The following is a 27,401-nucleotide window of genomic DNA, read 5'->3' as shown; positions in this document are numbered from 1 at the left end:
TGTTTGGACCAATTTTGGTTAAATAAGACAGTTCTATGTTTCGCATATAACCTCAAATAATAATTTACAGATAGTGTTCATGATCGCATGCTTCGTGCTACATCGTTTTACCCCAATTTTCCGACAAATATAATTTTATGTTGAATTTAGATTTACAGTCCCAAAGCAGATCCAATGCGATCTATCAATATTGTTTCATAATACGTGCAAAACATATGTGATTCAATTAAACACAATGGGAATGACAGTACTAACGACGACACGACCTGCCACTCGTCTATCAAAACTGTATCGTAAATTTAACTACCCCTCAGTAACTGGAAATGTCAAATCGAAAACGCTAGTGATTTTTTTTAAACTGGCAGCACAAGTTGATATATTTATTGATTTTGAATAACAGTCACCATAACCTTGGTTACTGCATATCGAAGGCAAGATGAATGTAAACAAAATAAATTTCAGATCGGTTATTATAGTACGGAACATTTTAATGGATTTATCTGACTCGAGCGGAATGTAAAAATTGAGGAGTATGAGTTAGTCTTTTATAAAGCCAAGTTCAAAATTCAGGTCTTGACTTGAAACCGTTGTGTGAGAAGGAAGACATGGAAATGACCGACAACGAGCTGAGCGAGGCTAGTGCTCTGCGGTACCTGTATAACGTACGGTAAAATGATTTCTTTGTGGAATTCCACTAGTAATCCTCGAATAGTGGCCTATTCGGTGAAATACTGTTTCCACTTCTGCGCAATCAACCGACACAAAACAATTTTGACACCGGTATATTACACCGAATCCTACTGTCCAGAAAAGCTAGCAGTTGAAGTGTACGGATGAATCGCTGGAAGCAGATCATTGTCCTCGTTCGTTGGTTTCATCCATAGTTTCGATTAAATTCCGAAAATCGAGTTCATTTAAATGCATTTCTGCTTAATTTGGACAAAGTTTAACACTAATAGAACTATTCCACCGCTTTCAAAACATGTTTATTTGTTTTGGGATTCCTTGGTAACTAGTCCATAGCAACTTAAACAGTGTTGCTCGAGAAGATTATTTTTATCATTTACAAGGGGTCGCTAGATTTGTGGTAACTGGCGGTGAATCGTTAGCGAACAGTTTTAATGCTGATTTTTCTTCGGAGTGCCTGGTCGTGTCGTCGGTACTAACCTGTTTAACCCGTTTTACACCAATTTAATTCATAAGTCGTATTTTTGGTTAAACTTTCTTTCGCATACCGAAAGCAGGCTGATTGCGGTTAATGAAAGACGATATTCTGATATTCTGTGTACAGTTTTGTCAATATGTATTAAATCTGTATCCTGCATGAAATTCGCATGGACGTATACTAATCAATACATTACAGGAAATTCTGTATGAATGGAAACTCTGTTGGTAAATGAAAGAAATAAACACAGTCTAGATGACAGACAGGATGTTTTTAATAGGGTAACGTGGCGACATCATGACATATGCGAGCACTGTCCCAACTAAAGGAATATTCGAAATGACCGTTAAAATGATTGAAGAATCTAATTTGAGTGTCCTGTCTGTTAGTCTGTGGCACAGGTCTTTCAAGCCAGATGTCGTATGTTCGAGTAACAACCTGGAAGGATTCTTACCGTCACTAGGATCGTATCACTAGTGTAATGGTTTTAGCATAATAGAGAAGCATTCAACAACCATATCCAGTCATCGTTATAACGGGTGTTTTTAGGAAGGTTATTTTGTTCAATAGGGATTACTCTATTGTCTGTAAATTGTTTTGACAGCGTAAAGAAGCATCTCTACTCGGTATTAGTCGGCAAATTATCATGAATAAGTTAACTCCGGAACAAAGCTTCCAAATCGTAAAATATATTTTGAAAATCAGTGTTGAAACGAGGAAGAACGACGCATTACCGTGAATGGAAATCGATGCAGAACCATGATCAGTAAATTTTTGTTGAGAATCGTCAAGATGTGGATGCGAACGTAATGTGATTTCAACAGGATGGTGCCACTACTGCGGCCGAAACAATCGACTTATTGAAAGAACATTTCAACGACAGCATTATTTCGAGAAATGGACCGGTGAATTGGCCTCCGCGTTCGTGTCATTTGACGCCAATCGATTATCCATCAACTCTTGTGGGTGACGGGATTCTACATACGTTTCATTCAAAACTACAGTATAATCACCGTCCCACACACAGATTTACTATAAAAAAAAATCATTGAAAAAAAAACTCGAACGAACTAATGAAGCCGAGGAAGCATTTTCGGTATCAATTAGTATTATATTAGCCCATAGAAACCAAAAAGAAACAGGACTTTAATTCCATGACATCTACGGTGGAAAACACAGTTTTGTTTTGAAAATAGCTAGTTTATTAATATCATTCTCATTTTTATAACCCCTGCTGTCAGACAAAACGACGAAAAATGTAGCATTTATTTTTCTTTCAACTAGTTTCTAGTAGACTGATTTTTTTTCTAGAATAAGGAAAGATAGATCCTATTGCATAAAAAATAACAAAAAATAATGGAGTTTCTCAACTAAAGACAAATAAATCAAACAACAATTGAAATATTCGAACAAGAAAAAACTGTTCACAATGAATATAAATAGGCACTTGTTATTGTAACACATGCTAAGTAAGTATGTTCGTTTTGCTATGTATCTGATGTTTAAAGAAAATGTTGCAAAAATAGACCGGTTACTTTATTAGCTGCTCTAGGTTTGTGTAAGGTAAGGTAAAAATATGTAAACTGTAATATTGCTAGACAGGATGTGAAACCTGATAGTTAGTTACTATTCGTACTATTGTGTTATGACTCGATTCGAGCACAGAATCTTTGCGCCGAACGTCGTCGCTGCTAGGAATACTTGGTTACTTTCTTCTGCAATGCACTTTTGTGTGAGTTATGCTACGATATTGCACTTACAAACAGAATAAATGAATGCCACGATGGCCGGTTCTGGTTGTAGTAGATTTGTTTAACTATGTCTTCTGTCGGTAAACATCATTATAAACTTTTCGTAACACGCTTCAATCATTTGTATTAGCACTGTTATCATCAATTACGGTCCTACAGTTAAATTTGTTTCGTTATTTGCGTTAAAAAACATCGATAAAAATAGACTATTTTCTTCTACTTTGACACCTACTAGTAAGCGGAGATGTTTTAAAATTTTTCAAAATTCAACAAAAAAAAAGCTTTGCTTACTAACACTTTTGTTGTATTTTTTTGGCAACGTGTTTTTTTTCTAATTATTTCTAAATACTTTTCGTTTTTTTACTTTTATTAAATTCCTTGTTTCCGTTTCCTGAAAATGAGACACTATTCGACAAAACTGTTTTGCCTTCATCATAATTTCACTGTTCACAAATGTGAGTTTAAAAGTTATAAACATGTTAAAATATCTACGAAGATATATATGGTTGAACAATAAAATGTTAATAGTTAATAAATACAAAGTAAAACATCGCTGTCATATCTCGTTCTTACAAACTACGACTATCTTTACGTAGAAAATGAGCACATCCCAATCGTTGTGTCGGTGTAAGTGCATGTATGAATGGCTATGCGTGTGTGTGTGTATGTGTATGTGTTTGTGTGGGACATTGCTGCACAAAAAAGTTACAAGCTAGTAAGCATTCGTTCCAGTTCCGCGTCGAATTCTTCACCGAAGGCGACGAAGAGGATTGTGCTGTGCTGTGGATGGCGATTTTTCTGTTTTGTTTTAGTACTGATACCATGGCTGTCGGCGCACCCAACGCAGGCGGTGATTGATTTGATCGGAACGGATCTTAATGCTGGCGCCCTCGGCCGCGCGGACCGTTTCCTTGACCTGAAATAATAGAAAAAAATACATTTCAAAGATTGATCTACTAAGAGAGTAGTAAGAATCGGTGAGAAAGAAAAGTGTTCTGTTTTCTTCCACTGATAAAAGACCTCAAGGGTTAAGACCCGCGTTACATAAAACAAAGATTTAGCAAAAATTCTGTTCCAACTATTCTGCAAAAAAATAGATAACCGAATTGACGTAAAAATATACGAGAAATTATGTCCGAAATGTGAAATCTAAGAGGCGAACAAAACAAAAATACATCTCTAAATATCTTCTTAACCCAACCAATAATAGGAGCTGAGCTGAGCTAAGCCGAAGTAGACCTCCCGTAGTTGCACTTCGTGATTGACCGAATGAGTGAAAAAAGCCACGACCAAAGACCATGCTCTTCTGAGTAGAAGAAATATTAGTCCGATACTCGTTGTTTCTAGAGACCGCGGGTACCACTGCATCTCCACGAGTATTACAGGATCGGAGATATATTAGTAGGAATGGAAAAAGATCAGCGAGTGATAAAAAATACGATCTCAATAGTACGTACGATGAACGAAACGATAAACTGTTGGAATTCAAAAAACTCCAGACAGTCGGCTGCCAGGAGATCTAGCACACCATCTACTTTGCCAATTTTTCCACTTTTTTCTTTACGAAAAATAATTTTACAATTGATATTATGAAGACCGGTTCAACCATTATAGAGAAGAAGAAATTTTATATCGTGATGAAAAACTATTTTGAAACCTGCTCCAAACCAATTTATTCGAACAAGTTCATCAGGGCAACCGGCTAGCGAGGAAAAGTCATTGTTTTTTTGTGAAAGTTAGGAGTATGACGCCTAACTACAAATCTACCATCGGGTCTCAGGGGAGTGAGATGATCAATTATATCTTGTTTATTCATTCGTTCAACATACTGCAAAAGTAAAAAACTTTATTAATATTGTAATTTTACTAGATTTTTGCGAGAGATTATTTTTATCTTTCGAATTGTAGTCATTAAAGACAAGAGGTTATATAAAAAACGCAATGAATTTTGCCAGATGGATCTTGTATTCTGAAAAGCCTAAAAAAGAAATGCAAAAGAAAGAGTTCGTTCTCAGAATCAAGAATAAATATTTTTAAATACATACGTCTAACCAAGGGATAGTTTAATAAAATAGAGCAACCAATTTGGATTGGAAAATTGAAAAAATCTGACAATAGAAATTAGAAAAATGTGGCCTAGTGGATCTATTCTGGTTTTGTCCGGAGAAAGGTAATAACCATTATCAATCTCCTGGCAGAACACAGTCCCTTATCTTAACCATCGTGTTTTCTGCTGATCAACTAATACGAGTTGCTTACGAAATGGTATTGGGAATTGATACCATTCCAACTCAAATTGAACATTTCAACTCATCGACATCGTTCACAGGAAATCAATAGAGGACAAGGAAGAGAGGAAATGTTCTCACTTCACCAACTTTCCGGAAGGACGAAGACTAATAAATCTCTTTCATAGGGGTCGCGTAGTTGGAGATAGGAAACGTGTCTAGGATTGGCTCTTAGCTAGCGATGAGATCATATAAAACTCTTTGCCATCTTTCTATATATTATTTCGCTAAGGTCCCATTCCGGATACCAAAAATCAAATGGAACTACAGTTTCACCCTTTATAGTTCTTTGTATTACTAAGATAGAGATTTTTTGTAAAATTAAAATTTCTAAGCAAAATTGCAGAATTTCGAAGCATTTATTCATAGGAAAGAGAAACTGATTTTTTTAGTTTTGTAAGATTCGCCCTTTTTTGAAAAACAGCTGATTTTCTTTCGTTTTGCTAGCTTTGCTGCTATAGTGCAATTAAACAACGAAAGTTAGCCATTAGATTTCCGGAACTCTGTGGTTTCATTCTATTAGATTTCGTTCATTAGATTCTTGCATTGCAGTGGCATGTTTACTTCTAATGTGTATGAACAAGGTAATCCCCCTACAATAAATAACCTAATCTCAGAAATCTATACAATACTTTTATTCATTCATTTGTGTTGCAGTGACATTCACGTTGTCTGAAATAATTCAAGGAAAAGACTCTAAAGAATCATACTGGAAGATATAAATGCAATCTCCAAAAACATGACGTAAAATAATATAGAAAACCATTCCCTTACCAAATTCAGTTTTCTCACACGGACTTTCTCTAGGGTTGAATCCTTTGCAAATATGAAAAATTTTGTAGAAGAAACTTTCGAACAAATAATAATCGATAAATTCGTTGTAACTTCGAATATTTTCCAACCACCTTGATTGTTCCATGGCAGAATTTTAAACTTGGCTGAAGTTCCAGGTGAGCACATAACGGCAGAATTAAACTGTTAGATAAACACCGCATTCGGATACCAGTTCCCGGCATTGCGTATTTCCTGGATGGTTGTATCGTTTTTTTTACCCATTTAACCGTTGTAAGCAAGCAAAACGACGAAAACCAAAGAACGTGGAAATTCGCTTTTTTTTATATTTCAATAACCAATAACTATTGTCGTTTTTCATTGATTCCACTCGCTCGGTGCCAGTGTTTTGCCCTGACAGTTGATCAATGAAACGGTTTTGTAAAGTTTGGTTTGCACGCTTGCTGCTCTGAAAAGAAAACGGGTGCAAAATAGTTGCCCGAGAATTGCCCCGAAAGTGCATTTTTTTTGTGCGGTGCAAATCAATGAAACACAGTGCACTTGTATTGATTGCCCGACTGCACGAAAAATGCACGAATCGAGCAAAACACTCCACGAGTGCCCACTTAGAAAAAAACGTTCAACGGTGGTCCTTCATTGGTCCAATACGTTGTATCATTGGTCCAATGAAAGTCCAATCAATCGTTCAACGGGAGGCCAACACGGGTCCTTCGTTTGCCGATTTTGAAACAGACCGTTGAACCGAATGCCATTTTTTTCGTTCAACAAACCCGGCAGACAGAGGTCCATTGTTGAGCCATTTTTAACATGAGGAGTTGGAGCCCCGTTGGACTAGTTTTACTGCAGAATTTCTGAAGTTTTCTCCACTCATTTGTTTAAACTAACAATACATACCTGCACAATACTTCTACTTCACGTAGAATAACAACAAATTTTCTTTCTATGTAAAGGTAAAACTTAATTTTCACACTATTTTTGCAAGAGAAAAAACAACAACAAACCGTTCCAGCAAATTGAACGAATATTTCGTGCAATATATCGTTCAACAAGCGATCAAAAATCAACAAAATTGAACGGCCTGCTGAGAGGGTGTTCTCAATGAAAAACGACATATGTTTCACGAAAAATATTTGACGGGTGCGAAAATTTTGCACTCCTGACGCGCACGCCTACTATGTTCATTTTTTCAGTTCCTTATTAGGTTTTTTTACCGTCGCTGCTAACCTCAACTGTTACGATGAGTATCGAAACTTAATCGATTTTAAATTAAAACATCAGGCACATTCAACTTCACTTAGCATCAAATTCAAACCTCGAGAACGATCGTACAACATGACTGTACGAGATAGGGCAGGTTAAAAGAAAACCAGAAAAAAGGTCAGCAGGCTCGTGATGCGGCAGCGCACCGAGATAATCCGCCTTAAGCAAAGTACGGGTCAGGTATAAAGGCACATTGTTTATGTTTCCCTGCGCTTTCGTTAGGACCCGACTAGACTCAGTTAAATAAATTTGCATTTACGTTACGGTCCCTTTAGAGGATTAAATCGTTAGGGATTAACAATGTAAGGTCCAGTACCTGCAATCGTCACTTGTGCTCGAAATGGTTTGAAATGAAAATATTTGTAATGAAAGGAAATGCATTTAGTTTGTAACAATGCAAGTAATTATCTGGTGCCTGATAATGCTTGAGTCAGGTACCAAAATGGAAACAACGGCCGACCGGATTAGCCGGTCGGGCATGTACCGGGTAAGAAAACCCAGGATTAGAAAGCGTTGCAATGAATTGCAATTTAACGATGTATTGAAGGGTAGAAGATTTACGGTTTACCCGATATATCATTTGTATACCTACTATGTAAGAAAATTCTGTATAAATAGGTTAGATTTTCTGTAAATAAATCAGTCTTAGATCAGAACTCAAAAAGGGAGTTTGTTGTCACCAGAGTATCACGTCCTGAAGTAGTTTGTTCCTCGAAAACCATCAAGTCCTGTGAAAAGCGGCTAGAGAAGTATATTTTCAGAAACTTTCCGAAATTTCATATCCGAACGAGCAGTGCACTATTGTGCCATCTGTGTAGAACTAACGCGTATCCCCCACTATAGGAGGTGTCGCCTAGATCACACGATACACAAAGCTGCCAGCCTCCTTAAGAGAACCCCCCTTCGAGGGATATTTTGGTAGCTCCACCAGGAGCTGGTTGTAAACCAAGAAATTCTAATTTCTTACCAAAACATTTTGGTGGCTCCAGAGAGGAGTTGAAACTCACGACCAAGCAAAGAACTCACGATCAAGCGTAGAGAATTTCCGCGAGACAAGGATTCACGGAAAGCTAAGACTCAAAGAAGCAAAGCGATAAAAGGAAATCGCGAACCGTCTGTTGAATACTTAAAAGAAAAAGTACAACAAGATGTCCAAATTCGGTTTTATTGAAAATCCGAATGGAGCATGCCGACTGTGCACGGCACAAGATGGCAAGGACAACATGGTGGAATGCGATGAATGCGATCGCTGGTTCCACCTAAGTTGTGCCAAACTGAGAGACATACCACTACAAGAGGAAAGGTGGTTATGTGTAAAATGCATGAGCATCGAAAAGAAGATGTTCAATCTGGAAGTAAGCGTAAAAAGTGCTGAAACCAAGGAACCGAAACCCTCCACATCAGGAGTAACAAATGATAATAACCAAGATTGGGTTATTTATCTGAAACGGCAGGCACTTATGCAATTGCCTCGTTTCAACGGATCCGCGAATACGTGGCCAAAGGTTAAGCACGTATTCGAAGTCACAACGGAGGAAGGTCGATTCTCCAATTTAGAGAATCTGAATAGATTAGAACAAGTCCTGGAAGGTCAGGCTTACAAGCAAGTTCAGCAGCTTATGATGAATGCTGCTAATGTACCGCGAATAATCGCGAGACTAGAAGAAGTTTTCGGAAGACCCGAATTAATCTATAACGAGCTTCTACAGGCGATAACACGGATACGGAAAGAGAGTAGATCCGTGACCTGTGAAATGGCAAATGCACTCGACAATCTGGTGTGCAACATAAACCAAATGGGTAGAAGAGAATACCTGCACGACCACAGATTGATAAAGGAAATGGTGCAAAAATTGCCATATGCGATCCAGGTCAAATGGGCAGAGACATGCCAAACAAACATAGGCTCGCCAACTCTGGAGGATTTCAATCGGTGGCTTGAGCCACATGGAAGGGTTAATCGACTAATGACCGAATCGACACCAGAAGTAAAAAGGCACAGGATTAACACACACGCTGCGGAGGAAAAACAGCAAGATGCAGCACCAACAAAACAAAGAAGCCCACCGAAAGGAGAATACAGCAAGGACTGCGTGTATTGCGATGGAAAGCACCACGTAAGAAACTGCGAAAAATTTAAAAAAGCTTCCATGGAAAAAAAACACCATTTCACAAAGGAAAACCGCCTGTGTTTTGGTTGTTTGAACAAAAATCATACCGCATGGAAATGCCCGACGAAGCGGCCATGTGGCATTAATGGGTGCAAAGCGATGCACAGCCCGATTCTCCACAAAACACCGGTAGAAAAAGAAGATCAAGTTAATCATCACGATGGGAAAACATCGGAGATTCTGTACCAGGTGGTACCCGTTACATTAAAGAACGGGACGAATCGAGTTGATACCTACGCGTTTCTTGACGCAGGATCATCTCTCACGTTGTTAGACGAATCCCTGGCCAATAAGCTTGAACTCAAAGGCAACGTCGAGCCACTAACGTTAAAGTGGACTCAGAACGTCACAAGGAATGAAGATGAAAGCAGACGGGTTCGCCTGTGGGTAAGCGGTGCATCTCAAAGAGCTTACGCATTGAAAGGAGTGCGAACCGTAAAGGACCTGCAACTGCCAAAGCAGTCAGTCGATGTTGATAAATTAATAAAAAGATTTAAACATTTGAAAAATTTACCAATCGATTCATACGTAAACGCGCAACCAAAGCTATTGATTGGTTTGAATCATAGCCATCTACTAGCACCAGTAGAGAGACGCCTTGGTGATATAGGAGAACCAACAGCGTTGAGGACCAAACTGGGATGGTTAATATTTGGCAATATATCCAATACCGTGGAAAATGGAATAACGATGATACACGATGGGGAACAGAAGCTAAACGAATTACTAGAAAAGCATTACTCAACGGAAGATTTTGGTGTTAAAATAGTTGAACCACCTTCGAAACGTAAAACGGAAGAACAGCATCTAATGGTACACGATGGAAAACTGCCATCGTATGAGCGTATTATCGTACGAGATAATACATCAAAATCATATAATGATCATAATTATCAATGCAGTACTAATGAGAATGTCATTAGTAAAAAAGTAGCCGATAAGACCAGAATCAATGTACGGCAACTGAAAGCTCAGAACGTGCCAAGAAGAATTGGTAACTCGAGAATCAAACATTGTCGTCAAAATTGGAATTTAAATCTTCCTACTAAGGAACCGGCTTCAGCAAGCAACAAAGCGGTTAAACAATCCATTGAGAACAATGAAAGGGATAAAACGTATGGAATACCCTTTCAATTCATTGGCAATATAAGTACACCTTCGAACAACTATGGAACAAAGAAAGTAAAAGGTCACCATTATCGGAAAAGAAACTTAAAAACGAGTACATCCGTGATTAAGCCAATGGTTAAAAGCAAGGACTCGATGGAACAGCAACCACTAGAAGTGCTTTGCAAATCATTGGATTCCTTTACAACTAAAGAGGAGGTGAAAATACCTAAATCCACATTATTTGAGAAGGAGAACAAAGAGATCACGACGATGAATTTAAATGATGAAAAATTGAAGTATGAAGACATCATTCGTAAATCAAAAAAGAAAAGCCGAATCCATGTCATAGGAATAAATTTAAATATCATGGCAGGAATTATTTCCGTAGTCGCTGCTATTTTGTCATTAACCAACGCCCTAGTAATGAAACCTATAGATGAAGACGGTATAATATTCGATCACTTTGGAACATGTGTTTTGAAAAGAGGAACATGGCGAACAAACATAGAGACAAATGTATCGCCCGAAAAGGATATTGATGAAATAGATCGAATCTTCATGATGGTGAGGAGCGCAGTAGGACCTACACAGCTATACCTTGGTCTAGAGAAATATAGGCAACTGAAAGACACTCTAGAGCATTATAGCCAGGATGCAATACAGGAAATTGAAAGGACAACGAGAGTAAAACGTAGCAAAGGAGTACTAGGATTTATTTCGAATATCATATTTGGTGAAGACGACGTTGAAGAAGAAATACGGGCTATGAGAATACACGAAGACGAAAATATTCATCACGTTTCAAGGGAGCTCGACGAAATGAACGACAGAGCGAAAAACGCTGCACTGCAATTCAACGGTCACATATTCAGATTAGAAACGGAATTAGCAAATTTACGTAACGTCGTCGAGGACGAAGAACATAATCTTCTCCACCAAAAAATCTTAGAAGCAACCGTAATGGCTAGGCAAAACATCGATGATATTATCATGAAATATCGAAAGATTCGTTCGCATCCAGTAACCACTTACGAACTTTCGAAAATAAAATCGAAGATCATAGATATACTACCGAAGGGATATACGGTTCTAGATTCCCCGGACGCAATAAGCTACGAAAACTACATGGTCAATGGGTCAGTGGTAGTAAGGATGAGTACTACAATAATAAATAAGGATCCATTTGAAATATTTAGGATTATCCCAGTACCGCATGTAAAGGATCATACAATAATCAGTGCGAACGCAACATACGTAGTAGTGGACGCAAAGGGAAATTACTTTTACCCAGAAACAGCCTTTGTTAGACTCAATACTACTCATTTCATCATGGCTCAAACAGAGATAAGAAGGGCTCCAGATTGTGTTGTGGCGGCGCTTCTGCACAAACATAGCGGTGAAACGTGCGTACTGAAAGAGATACCTACACCTTATTTAAATATCATCCAGTTATCTGAACCAAATAAAGTTCTGTATTACACTGACGATCCGAAGGCATTATTGATACATTGCGAAAAGTCAATATTTCCACCACCCTACGACGCAGCTATCGTAACGATGCAAGATGACTGTACCATACAGACAAGGAATAAGACATTTTATCCAAAGATAGCCGGAGAAAATAAGAATATTCGAACGTACTTCAAACCACGTACAGGGATGAATTGGATTTTGAATTTTACAATGCACAATCGGACGGAACCAGGAAGCAATGTAACAGAAGTTAAGCCTCCGGACATACCAGAGCATTATTTTGTGGACCACTTTAATTATGGATCGGAACCAGTACACAAACACTCGACGATCGTAACATTGATAGTTATCACATCGGTTATACTAGGCATATTATCATACCGATATGGATATCTACGAGTTTGGCGATGTTTTATCAGACAACAAAACAATCCGGAGGACATCGAAGTACCAGCTAACACTATTCGCATACCATCTAGCTTCAATCAGCGACCAACCCGGCGAATAATGTTCACCAGAACCGACGACGACGAGGTTGCAGAAGAACGAGTTTAGAAGAATAAGCGAAAATTTACAAATGTATTACAATTAAAAATGTGAAAGTGTTAGAAGTAAGTGAAATGAAAACGTTGTCAAAAACACGTAAAGTGTTAGAATTAAACCAAGAATACATTGTCAAGTAATTAAAGAAACGAGAACATATGTTTTGCAGAAATATACTAACAATAAATAAAATTAGCAGCATATTGAATAAAAATCGAACGCAAGTTAGGTAAATCTAGTTGATTTACGAGGGCCGGGATGTTACGATGAGTATCGAAACTTTATCGATTTTAAATTAAAACATCAGGCACATTCAACTTCACTTAGCATCAAATTCAAACCTCGAGAACGATCGTACAACATGACTGTACGAGATAGGGCAGGTTAAAAGAAAACCAGAAAAAAGGTCAGCAGGCTCGTGATGCGGCAGCGCACCGAGATAATCCGCCTTAAGCAAAGTACGGGTCAGGTATAAAGGCACATTGTTTATGTTTCCCTGCGCTTTCGTTAGGACCCGACTAGACTCAGTTAAATAAATTTGCATTTACGTTACGGTCCCTTTAGAGGATTAAATCGTTAGGGATTAACAATGTAAGGTCCAGTACCTGCAATCGTCACTTGTGCTCGAAATGGTTTGAAATGAAAATATTTGTAATGAAAGGAAATGCATTTAGTTTGTAACAATGCAAGTAATTATCTGGTGCCTGATAATGCTTGAGTCAGGTACCAAAATGGAAACAACGGCCGACCGGATTAGCCGGTCGGGCATGTACCGGGTAAGAAAACCCAGGATTAGAAAGCGTTGCAATGAATTGCAATTTAACGATGTATTGAAGGGTAGAAGATTTACGGTTTACCCGATATATCATTTGTATACCTACTATGTAAGAAAATTCTGTATAAATAGGTTAGATTTTCTGTAAATAAATCAGTCTTAGATCAGAACTCAAAAAGGGAGTTTGTTGTCACCAGAGTATCACGTCCTGAAGTAGTTTGTTCCTCGAAAACCATCAAGTCCTGTGAAAAGCGGCTAGAGAAGTATATTTTCAGAAACTTTCCGAAATTTCATATCCGAACGAGCAGTGCACTATTGTGCCATCTGTGTAGAACTAACGCGTATCCCCCACTATAGGAGGTGTCGCCTAGATCACACGATACACAAAGCTGCCAGCCTCCTTAAGAGAACCCCCCTTCGAGGGATATTTTGGTAGCTCCACCAGGAGCTGGTTGTAAACCAAGAAATTCTAATTTCTTACCAAAACATCAACCGAATGAACACATTCTGACAGTTCAGCGGTACTGTTTGTAAACAGATTTTTTTTGGTAAGTTTGAGAGGTAAAAAGTTTTTACCAACTAATTTATGCTAGGTGCACATAACCAATTTCACTTGATTTTACGTTTCGTCTTAGACTCATCAGTAAGCCGAAACTTGTTTCGTTCGGGATGTCAGTTTTGATGTTACACTTAGGTATAATATCAAAGAAGTGTTTTGCAAATATCATTACCTTTACGTCTGCCTAGCGGTTTATGTTGAACCGTCAGGTCGGAGGTAGCAGCTCAACATAAACTGCTACGCACTGATGAGTCTAAGACGTAAAATCAAGATTTTTTTTGTTTGTCTGTTGACAAACGGAGAAGATCGTTTACGGTCCATATCGCCTAAGTAAAGTTTCAAAACATTTGTTAACGATTCGACACGGTTCGTTTTAAAGATTGATTAAATAAAAGTGACTAGTTGTGAAGTTTAAAGATGATTGTTTGAGATATGTTCCTCGATTTTGTTTAAGCTTGTTTGTAAACAGTACCGCTGAACTTTCAAGGATGAATTTTTGTTCTTTTTTGACGTCACGAAAAAATCTAATTAGGTTTTGCACGAACATGCCATAACCTCACAAAATGAACAGAATGAACATTTTTTGACAGTCGACGTGTACTTGGTTACAGAGTATTTGTTGAGATCGCAGAGGAGAGAGCAGTAGGCATTGCCAAAGTTGGATGTCAAAAATTTTCGTGCCAAGTTTTTTTTTTATTGAAATTTAGTTTTTTTATTAATTGAAAAACATCCTAAACGGTTTATTCCAATGCGTGTCACTCAATTTGTTTAGCTAGTGTAGTGAAGAATACGTTATTTTCTTTTGGGAGATTTTACTACAAGGAAGACTCTCGGAGCTCGAACGGACTTGACTATGAGCATAAAAGCAAAGACACCATATTAACAAGATAGCCAGCTCTCACATTTCCCGAACAAATCTTTGGCAACATCCTTTTTTGCGAGCATGGCGCCCTCAGACGAGATCGCATCGAATCTAGTACATAGAAGAAGGGGAGAGAAATGTCAAATTCGTGCGCGCCAAAATAGCAGCACTGCGTACCCATACAATTGACATGATATATTGAATGTGATGCCGTGCGATGGCGTTGGTGAACTGAAGATTGGTTTCGCTCCAAGCTGACAGGGTCTGATAAAAGCTAAGTATTCAAATCGATTTAGTATTATTCTTTTTCAATACTACCCTCTACATAATCTGTGCGATGGCTTCCGTAATAAATACTTCACTACCTGCTGACAGATTCCGAATCGTTTTGATGACTGTTAATAGTCATGTTGAACTGAACTGGATTCTCTCAAGTCATGTTTATGTGCATAAATTCGGAAATTGGCATTAAATGAAGCCGCAGAACTCAAAGAATTAGGGAAAAAATGTTGTTGCTTGCCAGATTCAAAAATTTTTGAAAAATCGACTCTCTGAGATTTGTTTTTCGAGTGTTTTTTCACGTAGGCTTTTTTAAAGGTGTCTCTTAGGCGTCGGAACCCGTCGTTGTCACGATTCTGGAACTTGAAAAATTCATTTTTTTTTCAAGCAAACTAGGATTAATTAATCATATAATCAGACTTAGACGATAGGAATAGAAAAGGTTTCCTAGGTTTTTTTTCATGTATATTTTTTTGATATTCATTTATTCGATTTGATTTTAATAGTATTTTGAAGAATGATATTTGTTAAATCGATAGACGGCAGATTCTCTTTACTTAATTTCTCTTCTGATGATAGTTCTCCAATTTTTACGTCTACTTCATAACTATTTGTATGGAATGACATCCACGTTGTTCATCCAATTTTTGTTGAATATGTTCATACAATATCAATAATAACAACATTATTTACTCAAACCCGGAGCTTTCAGTGGATTCATCTATCTTTTTTTGTATCGATTATAGAGACTTTAATCTTAAGGTCATTCACCTCTTCGGGTCAGAAATACTTTCTGACCCTATGTGCGGGGTTGGGAATCGAACCCAGGCGGGCTGCGTGAAAGGCATCGACTTACCCATCACGACATACCCGTCCCCAGAGATGGCATTTCACCAGAGTTATACACGCTAGAGTCAGATTTTTGCCACACCGAGGATGAAAAAAACGAAGCACCGCACAAAGAGGAAAGCGCACTTCTTCTCAGTGTCGAATAGACAGCATTTGAGTGTGTGCTTGTGGTTAAAGCAGCTGGCGCGAGTGAAACACATTCTCTTCGCATGAATCGCTCACACGCGCTCTCGTCTAAATAAACCCAAGTGACCACTGGCGCGTGAGTGTGAGCGAACACTTCTGTGAACTTCAATTAATAGAGAGTAGATCTGGCCTTGCTATGAAAAATTTGCAAGGAAAACCGAAAATTTTACGATAAATTGTTTTATTTTGCTGATTTTGCGTGTCCACGCTTCATCTACGAAAACCATACAGCAGAGTGCTCACCGGCGTGTACACCTCTGTGAAAGTATCTGCATCCTCCTCAGAGAATTTATTAGCTAATGCTCTAGCACTTTGGTGCGATTCAGTGGAAGAGGTAAAAGGAAATAAACAAACGCACTCATGATGCGTGCACACTTACACAACAGTGGTGTATAAATGTGAAAGAAAAGAGCTCTCGTTGAAGTTGTCAGTGCGAGGGGAGAAATTTTGCTTGCTCTTCGTCACACAGAGGAGATAAACATCTCTGCCCGTCCCCCACCTATCTTGTAAATTTGATCGAGCTACTTGTGAAACATGATTTTGTAACGAGTATCTTTCACTTTGCATAACTCTGCATAACATAACTACGATATCTGTGGTCCTTTGTTTAGTGACTTAAAATGACTTGATATAATTTATTTAATATGTCAGTAGAATGAATCAACTATATTATCTAAATCCTATTCACTCGTTTATTTCGTAGCAAGTAATTCGATTTAGAAAAAAATAGGGAAGTACTTTTTCGTTACATGATAGTATTTCGAATTTTCCCTTAGTTTCTGCGAATAAGAAATTTGAATCAATACTTCCCGGGACTTCAGTATCGGATATTGTTGAAACGTTTACTCGGGAAGTCAGTCAATTTAGTGGTGCATCCGAGCTTCTTGAAACCGGAACATACTAGGTCGCACGCGAATTCTACAATTACTGAAATATCTACTAACCAATATACTTCTCCCGTGACACTTGTGGAGTGCGCAGTAGTATATACGGCCTCTAGTAACAACAAGTGTTGGACTAACATACCTTCCCATTCCTTAGACGATCTACGTTCGGGCCTGGCCGGCGCCGGTACTGATCAATGAATTTTGGGGTTACCAGAAGATGTACATTGAAGGATGATTTACCAGTCCCAGGTCGGATCATCTAGAAATTCCCTGTACAATTTCAGCTTATCCCGATCAGTAACGGAGTAGCAACCAGGGGTGGTCGCTCAAGCTCAAGTCGACGTGTACTTGGTTACAGTTTAAAAGTTCATCAGAGGTTCATCGTTCGAATGTAAAAAATGCAAGTCGCCTTACACTAAACAGATTCATACATATATCGCTCCTTAATGCTGGAAACACATACAGGGCAAACTTTTTAGTTATTTTCACTGTGGAATACGTGTTTAACAGGCACTTTTTCGTCATTTTTCAATTTCTAACTTGCAGTCGCAAAACAAAACAAGTACACGGCGACTGTCAAAGATGAACTTGATTCATCGGCAGTTCATTTGTGTCGTCATCGTGCAAAACCTAATTAGGTTTAACACGAACGTGGCATAACCTAATACTTTATAGAGAAATTGTTCCCAGCAAGACGTACTTGCTGACTGTAGATTTTTTTTCGATTTTGCTGACTTTTGCAACCCTGTCTGAAGATTTTTACCTGGCATCTCTGTTCCAAACGAACAGCTGTCGTGACTCTGGTTAAAGACACTCTAGTCCCTTATCTTAACCCAGCAAACGATAAAGTCTACTCGATTAAACCAAGCAAAGCTCAGTCGGAAAGCAGCACTCAATCATTACCAGAAAAATGAGCCGTTAGAACGAAGTTAAGTTATTTTACCGTCTGTGGATTACGCAATGGTACCCACGATCTCTATAGAAACAAGTGTCGGACTAACGTTCCTTCCTTTCCTCACACAGCAAAAAAGAATTGTAACAATCTCAATGTGATTATCAATCGATGTGAAAATATAGGACGCACTGAACATCAAATGCAATAATTTTCTGTTTTCAAGAAATATTGCAGATAAATGACACGTTATTACATCGAAACAACGTATTGAGTAGATTACATTAGCTTGACTGAATACTTAGACGATTCTGATAGGAAATTATGCATCTTTTCTTGTAATATTTTAGAATGACACCAACACATTTCTGATATTACATCAAAATAGCTGCACATCACCACTCACTACTGATGTGCAGCGATTATAATATAATATCACAACAATCTTTGTGTCGTTCTAAAGGTTGTAATATTACACGAAAAGATGTATAATTTCATATCAGAATCATATACAGTATTCAGTTAAGGTGATGTAACGTACTCAATACGTTGTTTCGATGTAATAACGTGTGATTTATCTGCAATATTCCTTGAAAACAGAAAATTATTGCATTTGATGTTCAGTACGTCTAAATTTTTTTCACATCTATTGATAATCACATCGAGTTGGTTACAATTCCTGTGCAGAGGCACAGTTTTCTGGTCGTAGCCGTGTTGTTAAGGATTATTTTTGAGGCAAAACTGGCTAAGAACTTGATAATTATACAGAAAGAACTAGTTCTGTTAAATTGTTCTTTCATGCTCCTAAAACATTGTTTCTTTGAAAATCGCGAATGAACGCAATTTGTACCGGATTCCACAAAACTACAAACGCTCTGGAATACATCCTCAAATAATTCGATTCCTTCCATTTCTATTAAGAAGAATAATAATCTATAAAAAGAATAATTTATAAAGAATGTGAAAATGATTTGCTTCCCCCAAGTTCGGTCAATAACGAAGTGCAACTACGAGCAGTTTACTTTAGCTTAGATCAGTCACAGTAATAAATTCAAAACTCATTCAACCTTACTAGAATCGACTATTTACTCGAATTCGATCGCAAATGGTTTAAATCGGCAGTGTAAATTTAAAATGTACAATAAACACAAAACAAAAACAAAAAAAATACTCACGCTCTGCATCAGGTTCTGTGCGTTGCCAACCAGCATATCGGTAGCCTCGCGGTCCTCATCCGATCCCTGAGCCCCCAGCATAGTGGCCTTGACGGTGGACAGAATTTTCAGCTGTGTACCGATGGTCGGTATTCGTTCGCACACCTGCAGCAGATTGGTTCGGATGCGCTTATCCGTGCATTGCCGAGCCAGTATCTTGGCCAGCCGCGTCACATCCTCGGATGCTTCGGCAATTTTTTTCGCAGTCGCTATCAGCTCCCGTTTGCTACCCTTCGAATCAGCACGGACCAGCTCGGACAGACGTGCCATGAGGACAGCCATCCGTTTCGCTGCGGCAATGATTTCGTTGTCCTTCGAAGACCACTGGCGTACCTCCTGGTGCAGACCGTGGGCAGCCATCAGGATCGGTTGGTTCGCGTTTGGCATTCCCTGGAAAAGTTCATCCTCGTCATCAGTTTCCGGTGGAGGTGGACGCACCGGAGGAATATTTTCTCTTGGTAGTGGTGGACGTGGAGGAGCAGCCTCCTGATGCTGTTGGTTCACGTGGAGAGCCGATATATCCGGCATTTCGGGAACCTCTGGGACGTTGTTGATGGCACTTCGAATGTTGCGTACATTTTGGAGCAACTGAAAAAAAGATTATAGCGCCGTGGAAATAGAACTAAAAACAAAAACGCTTGACAAACCTGTTTATTGGCTTCTCGCCAATTTGAAGCATGAATCGGATCCGCGATGTTGGTTGAAACATTCTTCGCTTCCTGTACCATCGGTGAAATGGACCGCTGGAGCCGATCAGATGCGTCGTTGACTTTAGCAATGAATTCCGGATCTTCGGAATTGTCCGCTTCCTGTTTGGCAACTAACAGAACTCGGTTGGCCAGCCGGGCCTCACTTGATGTGTTGTCGACCATTTTTTGCGGTTGTCTTGTGCGGATTGCATCGTCGCAGAGAATCGAATGTTTCTGCATTTGCTTTTCAGAAGCTTCTATGAAATCGGAAGGATCAGTGGCCTGATCGCAAAGATTTCGCATCCGTAAAATTGTATCGGCGTACTGTTGCTTCAGGTTATTGAGATGTTCTTCAGCAGCTTTGCTGGTAGGATAATTCATTCGGATACGACCGGCTGAGATCAGCTGGGGAGTTAAGCTATCAATCTGAGATGCTGATGAAAGCAGAACTTCCGCCAGTTTTTTATTGCCACCGGAACCACCAGCGGCAACCATTCGGCTCGTCTTTGACGCACGATCGCTAAATGTTTGTAGTTTGTTAGATTTTTGATTGAAATTCTGGTCCCTGCCGGGCGTTCCTTCTGGCAAGGCCACTGCTTCCATGAATTGTTTCAAAGGCGATGATATATCGATGAAATCCTCAACCACCCGATTAACAACGGCATCTTGAATTTGCTTCTTCAATCCGTGTAGCTTTTCGTTCAGACGACGCGCAACTTCCTGAGCCTGAGCAGTATGACCTAATCCGTTCGAACAGAGCTGTGAAAAATCGTGGGAAAGTTGTTCGACTTCATCGCACAGTTGCATAACTTCCGCTTTTTGATGACCAGCCAGTCCTTCGGCAACTTTACGGCCCTCATCGACAATCAACGCAATTGCTCGCTGACCAAGCCCACGATCATCCTGGCTAGGATTTTGCAGCCATCGGCAAGCTTGCTCCAAACGCCCCTGGACAGTGTGAGCGGTCTGCTGGAGACCTGCTTTGTCGACGCCCATGATGGCGTTCAGAACGGATTGTTCTAGATTTCCCAACTTATCGCGAATGTCTCGAGCAATCGAATCCGCCTGCGGTGTTGTGCCTTTGCCATCCTGTCTCAAATCGCACAAAGTGTTAGTCATTGCGGTTATATCGCCGGCTAGTTTCCTAATTATATGCGAATCTTGAGGCAAACAACGGTCAGCCACCTTAAGTCCATTATCTACAATCTGTCGCAAAGCCTTTTCCCCCACTCCACCTCTCAAGGCGTACGGATTTCTCAACCAATCGTTGGCAGCTTCCATTTTATTGTTGATAGCGTTGTGAATCTTCTTCAACACTGTTAGATTGTCCAGTTCGCTTTGATCCTCGTCGTAGGTTGTCAGTTGCAACACTCTGATAATCTCTTGAATCTCTTCACTCATTCGTGAAGCTAAATAGTTCCGGTTCTCGGCGGCTTCGTCCGAACCTTTGCCACTTTGCTCAGCAATCAAAATAAACACCTTCATGCTGCAGATTAGTATCGGTGCCAAAATTTTCACTTGCTCTAAACAGCGCACCAAAATTTCACTGTGAACCTGATGCGTTAATTCCTTCTCCCTAGCGCCCACCTCTCTCGATACCTTGCTCAGACACGGACTTAAATCTTTCAGAAACTGCACTAAATCTTCCATCGTATCGATCACTTCCGAAACAGCCAAATAGTCCAGCACTCTTTTGCACTCTCGGATAATTTTCCGCACTTCGGACTCATCAAAGCACAGCAACAGTGACGAAGTACCCTGCAGAATGCCTCTGGAACCTTCGATCAGCTTCTTTCGTGCTGGACCGGAAAAAGGATCACCCCTCAGCATTGCTGACGCTTCCTCCAGCAACTGAGCGGCATTTTCAACCCGAGCCAACGACGAGGGCATATCCTGCTTCAGTATGTCATCGTCCGAATTGTGAATCGTTTCTCGGCCCACCTTGACCAGATTGGTAACGGCCAACGAGACGGCCTGTACTGGTCGGCTGAGATCAGGCATAGCGTTGCCATCTTCGGCTTCTTCGTGCAGTATCACTAGTCGGGAGACCTATCATCGAAGCCAAAAGAAAAGAAACATATACAAAGATATAAGTACTAGTTTTGGCAATGGTTTTAATCGTTATTAAGTATATACATATAAAAGTAAAACGAGGGATGTACGGTGATATGATTTATGATTACTGGCAAGGGTCAGTAGCCATTTGCTGCGAAATGTCGCCATTCGTTATTAGCTGCCACTCGATTGATCACTGATGGAACGATGAATTTCTCTATAGACATGGCACAGTTTTGAGCACAAGTCAAGTAGACAAGTAGAACGTTGGAAAAATAAATGGAAATTTCTTGGTGTGATGTTAAAAGTCTGGGAAATCATTTACAATTAATGGAAAACAACTAGACACGTGTTATATTGCATACGATGAATCTCGCACCAAATCGTATTCGGAGTTGGCAACATCCTTGTCATTTATCGACTAGAGCTATTTGAAAAAACCTATTTGTGATTCGAAATATTTTCAAATGGGCCATCTTTTAACCTCGCCATTGTGAATCGAAAAGAAATACTGTTATGTTAAATGTTAATGCTAGTGTTAAACGTCCTGATTTGCTGCTATTATAAACATTATATAATTCAATACTTAAACTTTCCGTACGAATTTTTTTCATTAATGATATAAGTTTAAAAGCACATTGCTTAAGCTCTAAGATGCCGAGAGCATTCATAGTCGTTATATCTCAACCCTTTGCAGAATACATGCTGCGCCTGCTGTGTGCTCGAGACATGCACAATGCTGCGCTCCTGTTACTTCTATAAATAAAGTTCATGCTAAATAGTGTTTTATTTGCTTCGATATAAATGAAGCAGTGTAATCAAACAACTGGAATTTTCATTTGGTGTTGAACGGTCGTTCGCACCGCACGCGTATAGCTCTTGGCTCCTGGAATTTTTTCTGGCTATCTAGAGTCTCATTGATTCAAGGCGTCAGTCTTTTTCAAGGCTACCTGTATCACTAACAGTCTTTTTAAGACTAACAATTAGTCAGCCTTTCTCAAGGCTATACAAAGAATGATATTGAGTGACTAAGTGATACAAAGAGTGATATTAGAGTGACTAAGAAATTAATCAGCCTTTTTTAAGGCTAGCTATTCAAAGAACTATTCTTCGAACTAATCTGTCTTTATTAAGACTACCACAAAATCAGTCTTTATCAAGACTTTTCCAAACTAGGAGTCTAATCGAAGACTAATTTAACCTAATTAATTTAATTTAAAATTTCATTCATTTCAAAAATGCCTGCGTCCAACCGGAAAGGCAACAAGCCTAAGGCTAAAAATAATTCAATAAGAAATAAATCACAATCCGTTATTCAACATTTTTTCAAATAACATTCACGATCTTATGGAATCTGAATGTAAAAATAAAAGACAAAGGACGGATTTCCATTCCGTTGATTCTATGCCGTCTAACAATATTTACGAGATTCTTCCTGAATCCGATTGTAGCGACATAGAAGAAAATTCTTCGAAAATTCCCAAAATGGACGCTTATCGTTCTGGGAAGAAACAACAATCTATGCCACCAGTGACGGTGATGATCTCCGACTTCAAAGCATTCCGTACTGAGCTTTCTACTTTTCTTCTGGAAGTGAAAGTCTCATTTCAAATCGGACGAAGAAGAAGAGAATATCGAGTCTTGGTTGATGGATTGGAAGATTATCAACGTCTTATCCGATAATTCCGAGAATTCATAAATTTTATTCATATGATATAAAATCAGACAGAACCTTCAAGGCTGTCTTGAAAGGCTTATCAAATGATCAGAGTACTGATGAAATTAAAAATGAACTAAAAGAATTGCTTGGTTTTGCCCCTTCCCAAGTTATACTTATGAAAAAAGAGCGAATGGTACTTCTAAACCACGCTCTGGAATTTCCCATGAACTTTACCTAATACACTTCAATCGAAGTGATGTAAACAATTTGAAAACTTTAGAAAAAGTACGTTTCATTTCCCACATTAAAATTCATTGGGAACATTATAAACGGCATAATCGTATTGCAAACTTAACGCAATGTCGTCGTTGCCAAGGCTTCGGCCATGGAACCAAAAATTGTCATATGGATATACAGTGTTTGAATTGTGGTAAATCGCATTCGAAAGACGTTTGTCCAATGAATGAAACCACTGATAAATTTTCATGTTCAAATTGCGATGGAAATCATAAATCCAATTATTTGAAATGTCCTGTCAGGGAAAAAATTTTGAACGCTCGTTCGCTTAGACAACAAGTCAAATCAACGACCTTAAATTTACAGAACATACCTGAAAATCAAAAAACCATTACAAAACGAAAACAATTTATTGACAGGTAGATCGACCTCGTCATCATCTTCTTCTAATGTCAGTTATGCTAGTATAACAGGCAGAAATCTACCACTTAATGCTTCTAATGTAAATAATCAAAACACAGAACCGCCTAGCAGTTCATCTTCTAACGAAAACAATTTATTAATAGGTAGATCGGCCATATCATCTTCTTCTAATGGCAGTCTACCTACAAATATTCCTTCAATGCCATTCGCTTCTTTAAATGAAGTCGATTTAGGCGATATAACTGAAAATAAAATAATCGACCTACAAGATCAACTTTTTCAAATGCCGAATGAATTCGACTTCATCACTTTTTGAAGCATTTTAAATCGGATGGCAATTTGCAAATAATATTATAATGAATTTAAAATTTAACAGTGATGTTAAATAATTATTTGAATATTTTAAATTGGAATGCTCGATCTTTAAAATCGAGTGAAGATGAATTTTATAATTTTCTCAAAGTTCACAAAATTCATATGGCCATTGTGACAGAAACTTTTCTTAAACCAAATGTCCAATTGAAAAGTAATCCACATTATGAGGTTCATCGTTTTGAAAGGTTTACTGGAATGGGTGGTGGAGTTGCCATTTTTGTCCAACGGCAAATTAAACATCGAATTTTACCTTCTTTCAATACTAAAGTTATTGAAAGCTTGGGAATCGAAGTTGAAACCATTCATGGAATTTATTTCATCGCTGGAGCATATTTGCCATTCCAATGCACCGGCGAACAATTAAATTTCTTTAAAGGCGATTTGCAAAAACTCATAAGATATCGACCGAAATTTTTCGTAATTGGGGACTTAAATGCTAAGCATGTCCAGTGGAATTGTAAGCAAAATAACAGTAATGGTAAAATACTTCATAATCAACTCTCAGCTGGTTACTTCACAGTTCTTCATCCCAGTAATCCGACTTGTTTCTCTTCCGTGAAAAACCCGTCTACAATTGAACTGGTTCTAACAGATCAAAGTCACATTTGTATTGAACCGATTACACATGCTGACTTTGACTCAGATCATCTTCCTGTAACATTCAGACTTTCCAACGAAGCTATAATTAATCCAATTAGTTATATATTCAACTATCATAGAGCTAATTGATTGTATTACATATCTCACATTGAAAATCATGTGGATCATGAAACTATTTTAGAAAATTCTGCGGACATCGACACAGCAATTGATAATTTGAATCATTATATTATCGAAACTAGAAATCTTTCAGTTCCCAAAGCTCAAACTAAATTAAATTCTCCTATCATTGATGACAATCTTCAACTGCTCATTCGGTTGAAGAATGTTCGTCGTCGACAATATCAACGTTCTCGTGATCCTGCTATGAAAAACATAGTTAAGGATTTACAAAAAGAAATTAAACATAGATTTACTCTTTTGCGTAATGAAAATTTCGCTAAAGAAGTTGAACAAATAAAACCATATTCTGAACCTTTCTGGAAATTTTCTAAGGTTCTTAAGAAACCTCAGAAACCAATTCCTGCTCTCAAGGAAGGAAATCAAATACTTCTTACAAATGGCGAAAAAGCTCAAAAACTTGCTCCACAATTTTAATTTGAACGTTGTGAGTCCTATTGAAAATGAAGTCTCACTGAAATATGATCATATTTCAACTCAAGTGTTATTACAAGATGACATTATTGAGACGAATTTTGATGAAATTAAATCAATTATTAGGAAACTTAAAAACATGAAGGCTCCTGGTAATGATGGAATTTTTAATTTTCTTATTAAAAATCTTCCCGATGTTGCCTTGCGACTCCTGGTTAAAATTTTCAACAAGTGTTTTTCATTAGCTTACTTCCCAAAAAGATGGAAAAACGCTAAAGTAATTCCTATCCTCAAACCTGATAAAAACCCAGCAGAAACATCAAGTTATCGACCAATTAGCTTACTATCTTCGATCAGTAAACTTTTTGAAAAAATTATCTTGTTGAGAATGATGTCTCATATAAATGAGAATTCAATTTTTTACGATCATCAGCGAAAGATACGCGTGGACATTTTAAAGAAAGGTTCACATCGTTGAAGTACAAGAGGAAGATCAAAGGTCCAAGATGGCTACCTTGTGGAATCCCAGATAAAACGATAAACTCTTTTGATACAGAGTCGTGTATTTTGATTGCTAACCGGCGATTGCCTCCAACTTTTCACTTGTTGAATAAAATAGTGATATTTTTCCGGTTTTGCACTAAAGTTCCAGACTTTTTTACGAATTTCCCGATCACTTGCCACTCTGTTTTTAGTATTACCACCAAATCAGGTTAACGATTTTACTACGTGTAGAAAATTATGGTGGTTATTTTTTAATTTTTTTAGTTCGATCATTATTGAATTCTCAATACATTCTTTTAAAAATCTGGTAAATCTATATTCTGACAGAAAATCTGTAATCTGTATATAGAGATTCTTGGTCACAAATTGATTTGAAAAATCTATGCCAGACGTTACGAGCATTGTCGCGTCGCACAACGTGTTCGTACATGTTTGTGTTCATGCAACCGGAACGACTTTATTTCATTCTCAATAGTCTTAAGTTTAACGCAGTTGCGTAAGTTGTACCGTATAAGAAGAAGTTTCATATGAGTCGATTGAATTATTATCACACAACTGAAGCTCCTTATTTTCAAATTTAATTTCGAAGAATGTTTTTGTGATTCATGCAAAAGGTCTATTTCTAAAAATGACTATCAGCGAGCCAAAGTTTCGAATATATTGATAAAACCGAATAGAGTAAATCCAGAAATTAACAGAAAAAGTGGTAAATTCAGATTTTACGAATTACGGCTACTATTGTTAGAATTGAAATAAAAATATTGCTGGATGCAAAAGTTCTAGGAAAACTGCACTGCCGTATGCCCTTCGCAATTTTCAATGAATTTATCTAAAGGTCAGCTTACGGACTATACAGTATACAAAAAACACACGAACAAACAAAAACAAACAGAAGCGTTTGTCCTTGTCTGTGACAAATACGACCGTCTCTAGCGGCTGCCCCCCTCCCTGTCCGGCTGTGATGTTTGGCAAATTTAATTTATTACACATTTTCCGAGAGTCTGTAGATTGATTTAAAAGGCCCCTTATGTACTGGCGACTTGACGTTTGTTCTGTTTGATGTGTGCACGTTTGGAGACTTACGCCAGAAGAGCAGCGGCGACGCTGACGCCGAGTGGGTGCTCTTGATTCGGTAACGATCTCATTAATCTTAGTGCGCCTGTTTACTCGAAAGTTGACTCGTAGCATGGGATGTAGTATAAATAGTA

The 27,401-nt window shown here is 38.4% G+C and overlaps 1 protein-coding gene across 1 annotated transcript in view; it reads right to left on the bottom strand.

Annotated features, from left to right (window-relative positions):
* Positions 1 to 2,561: 2,561 nt before the first annotated feature.
* LOC131435038 (vinculin) overlaps positions 2,562 to 27,401 on the bottom strand; it is a 38,890-nt gene continuing 14,050 nt past the window's right edge. Inside the window, exons 3-5 of the mRNA XM_058602506.1 lie at positions 19,704 to 21,794; positions 19,018 to 19,644; positions 2,562 to 3,832 (exon numbers count right to left, since the gene is read on the bottom strand). Coding sequence (XP_058458489.1) covers positions 3,725 to 3,832; positions 19,018 to 19,644; positions 19,704 to 21,794 — 2,826 coding nt within the window. The 3' untranslated portion in view covers positions 2,562 to 3,724. The remainder of the gene's footprint in view (positions 3,833 to 19,017; positions 19,645 to 19,703; positions 21,795 to 27,401) is intronic.

This window comes from Malaya genurostris, chromosome 3, assembly GCF_030247185.1.
Source record: "Malaya genurostris strain Urasoe2022 chromosome 3, Malgen_1.1, whole genome shotgun sequence".
NCBI classification, from domain to species: domain Eukaryota; kingdom Metazoa; phylum Arthropoda; class Insecta; order Diptera; family Culicidae; genus Malaya; species Malaya genurostris.
The sequence above is the reverse complement of the archived record's forward strand: the minus strand, read 5'-3'. Positions and strand labels throughout refer to the sequence as shown.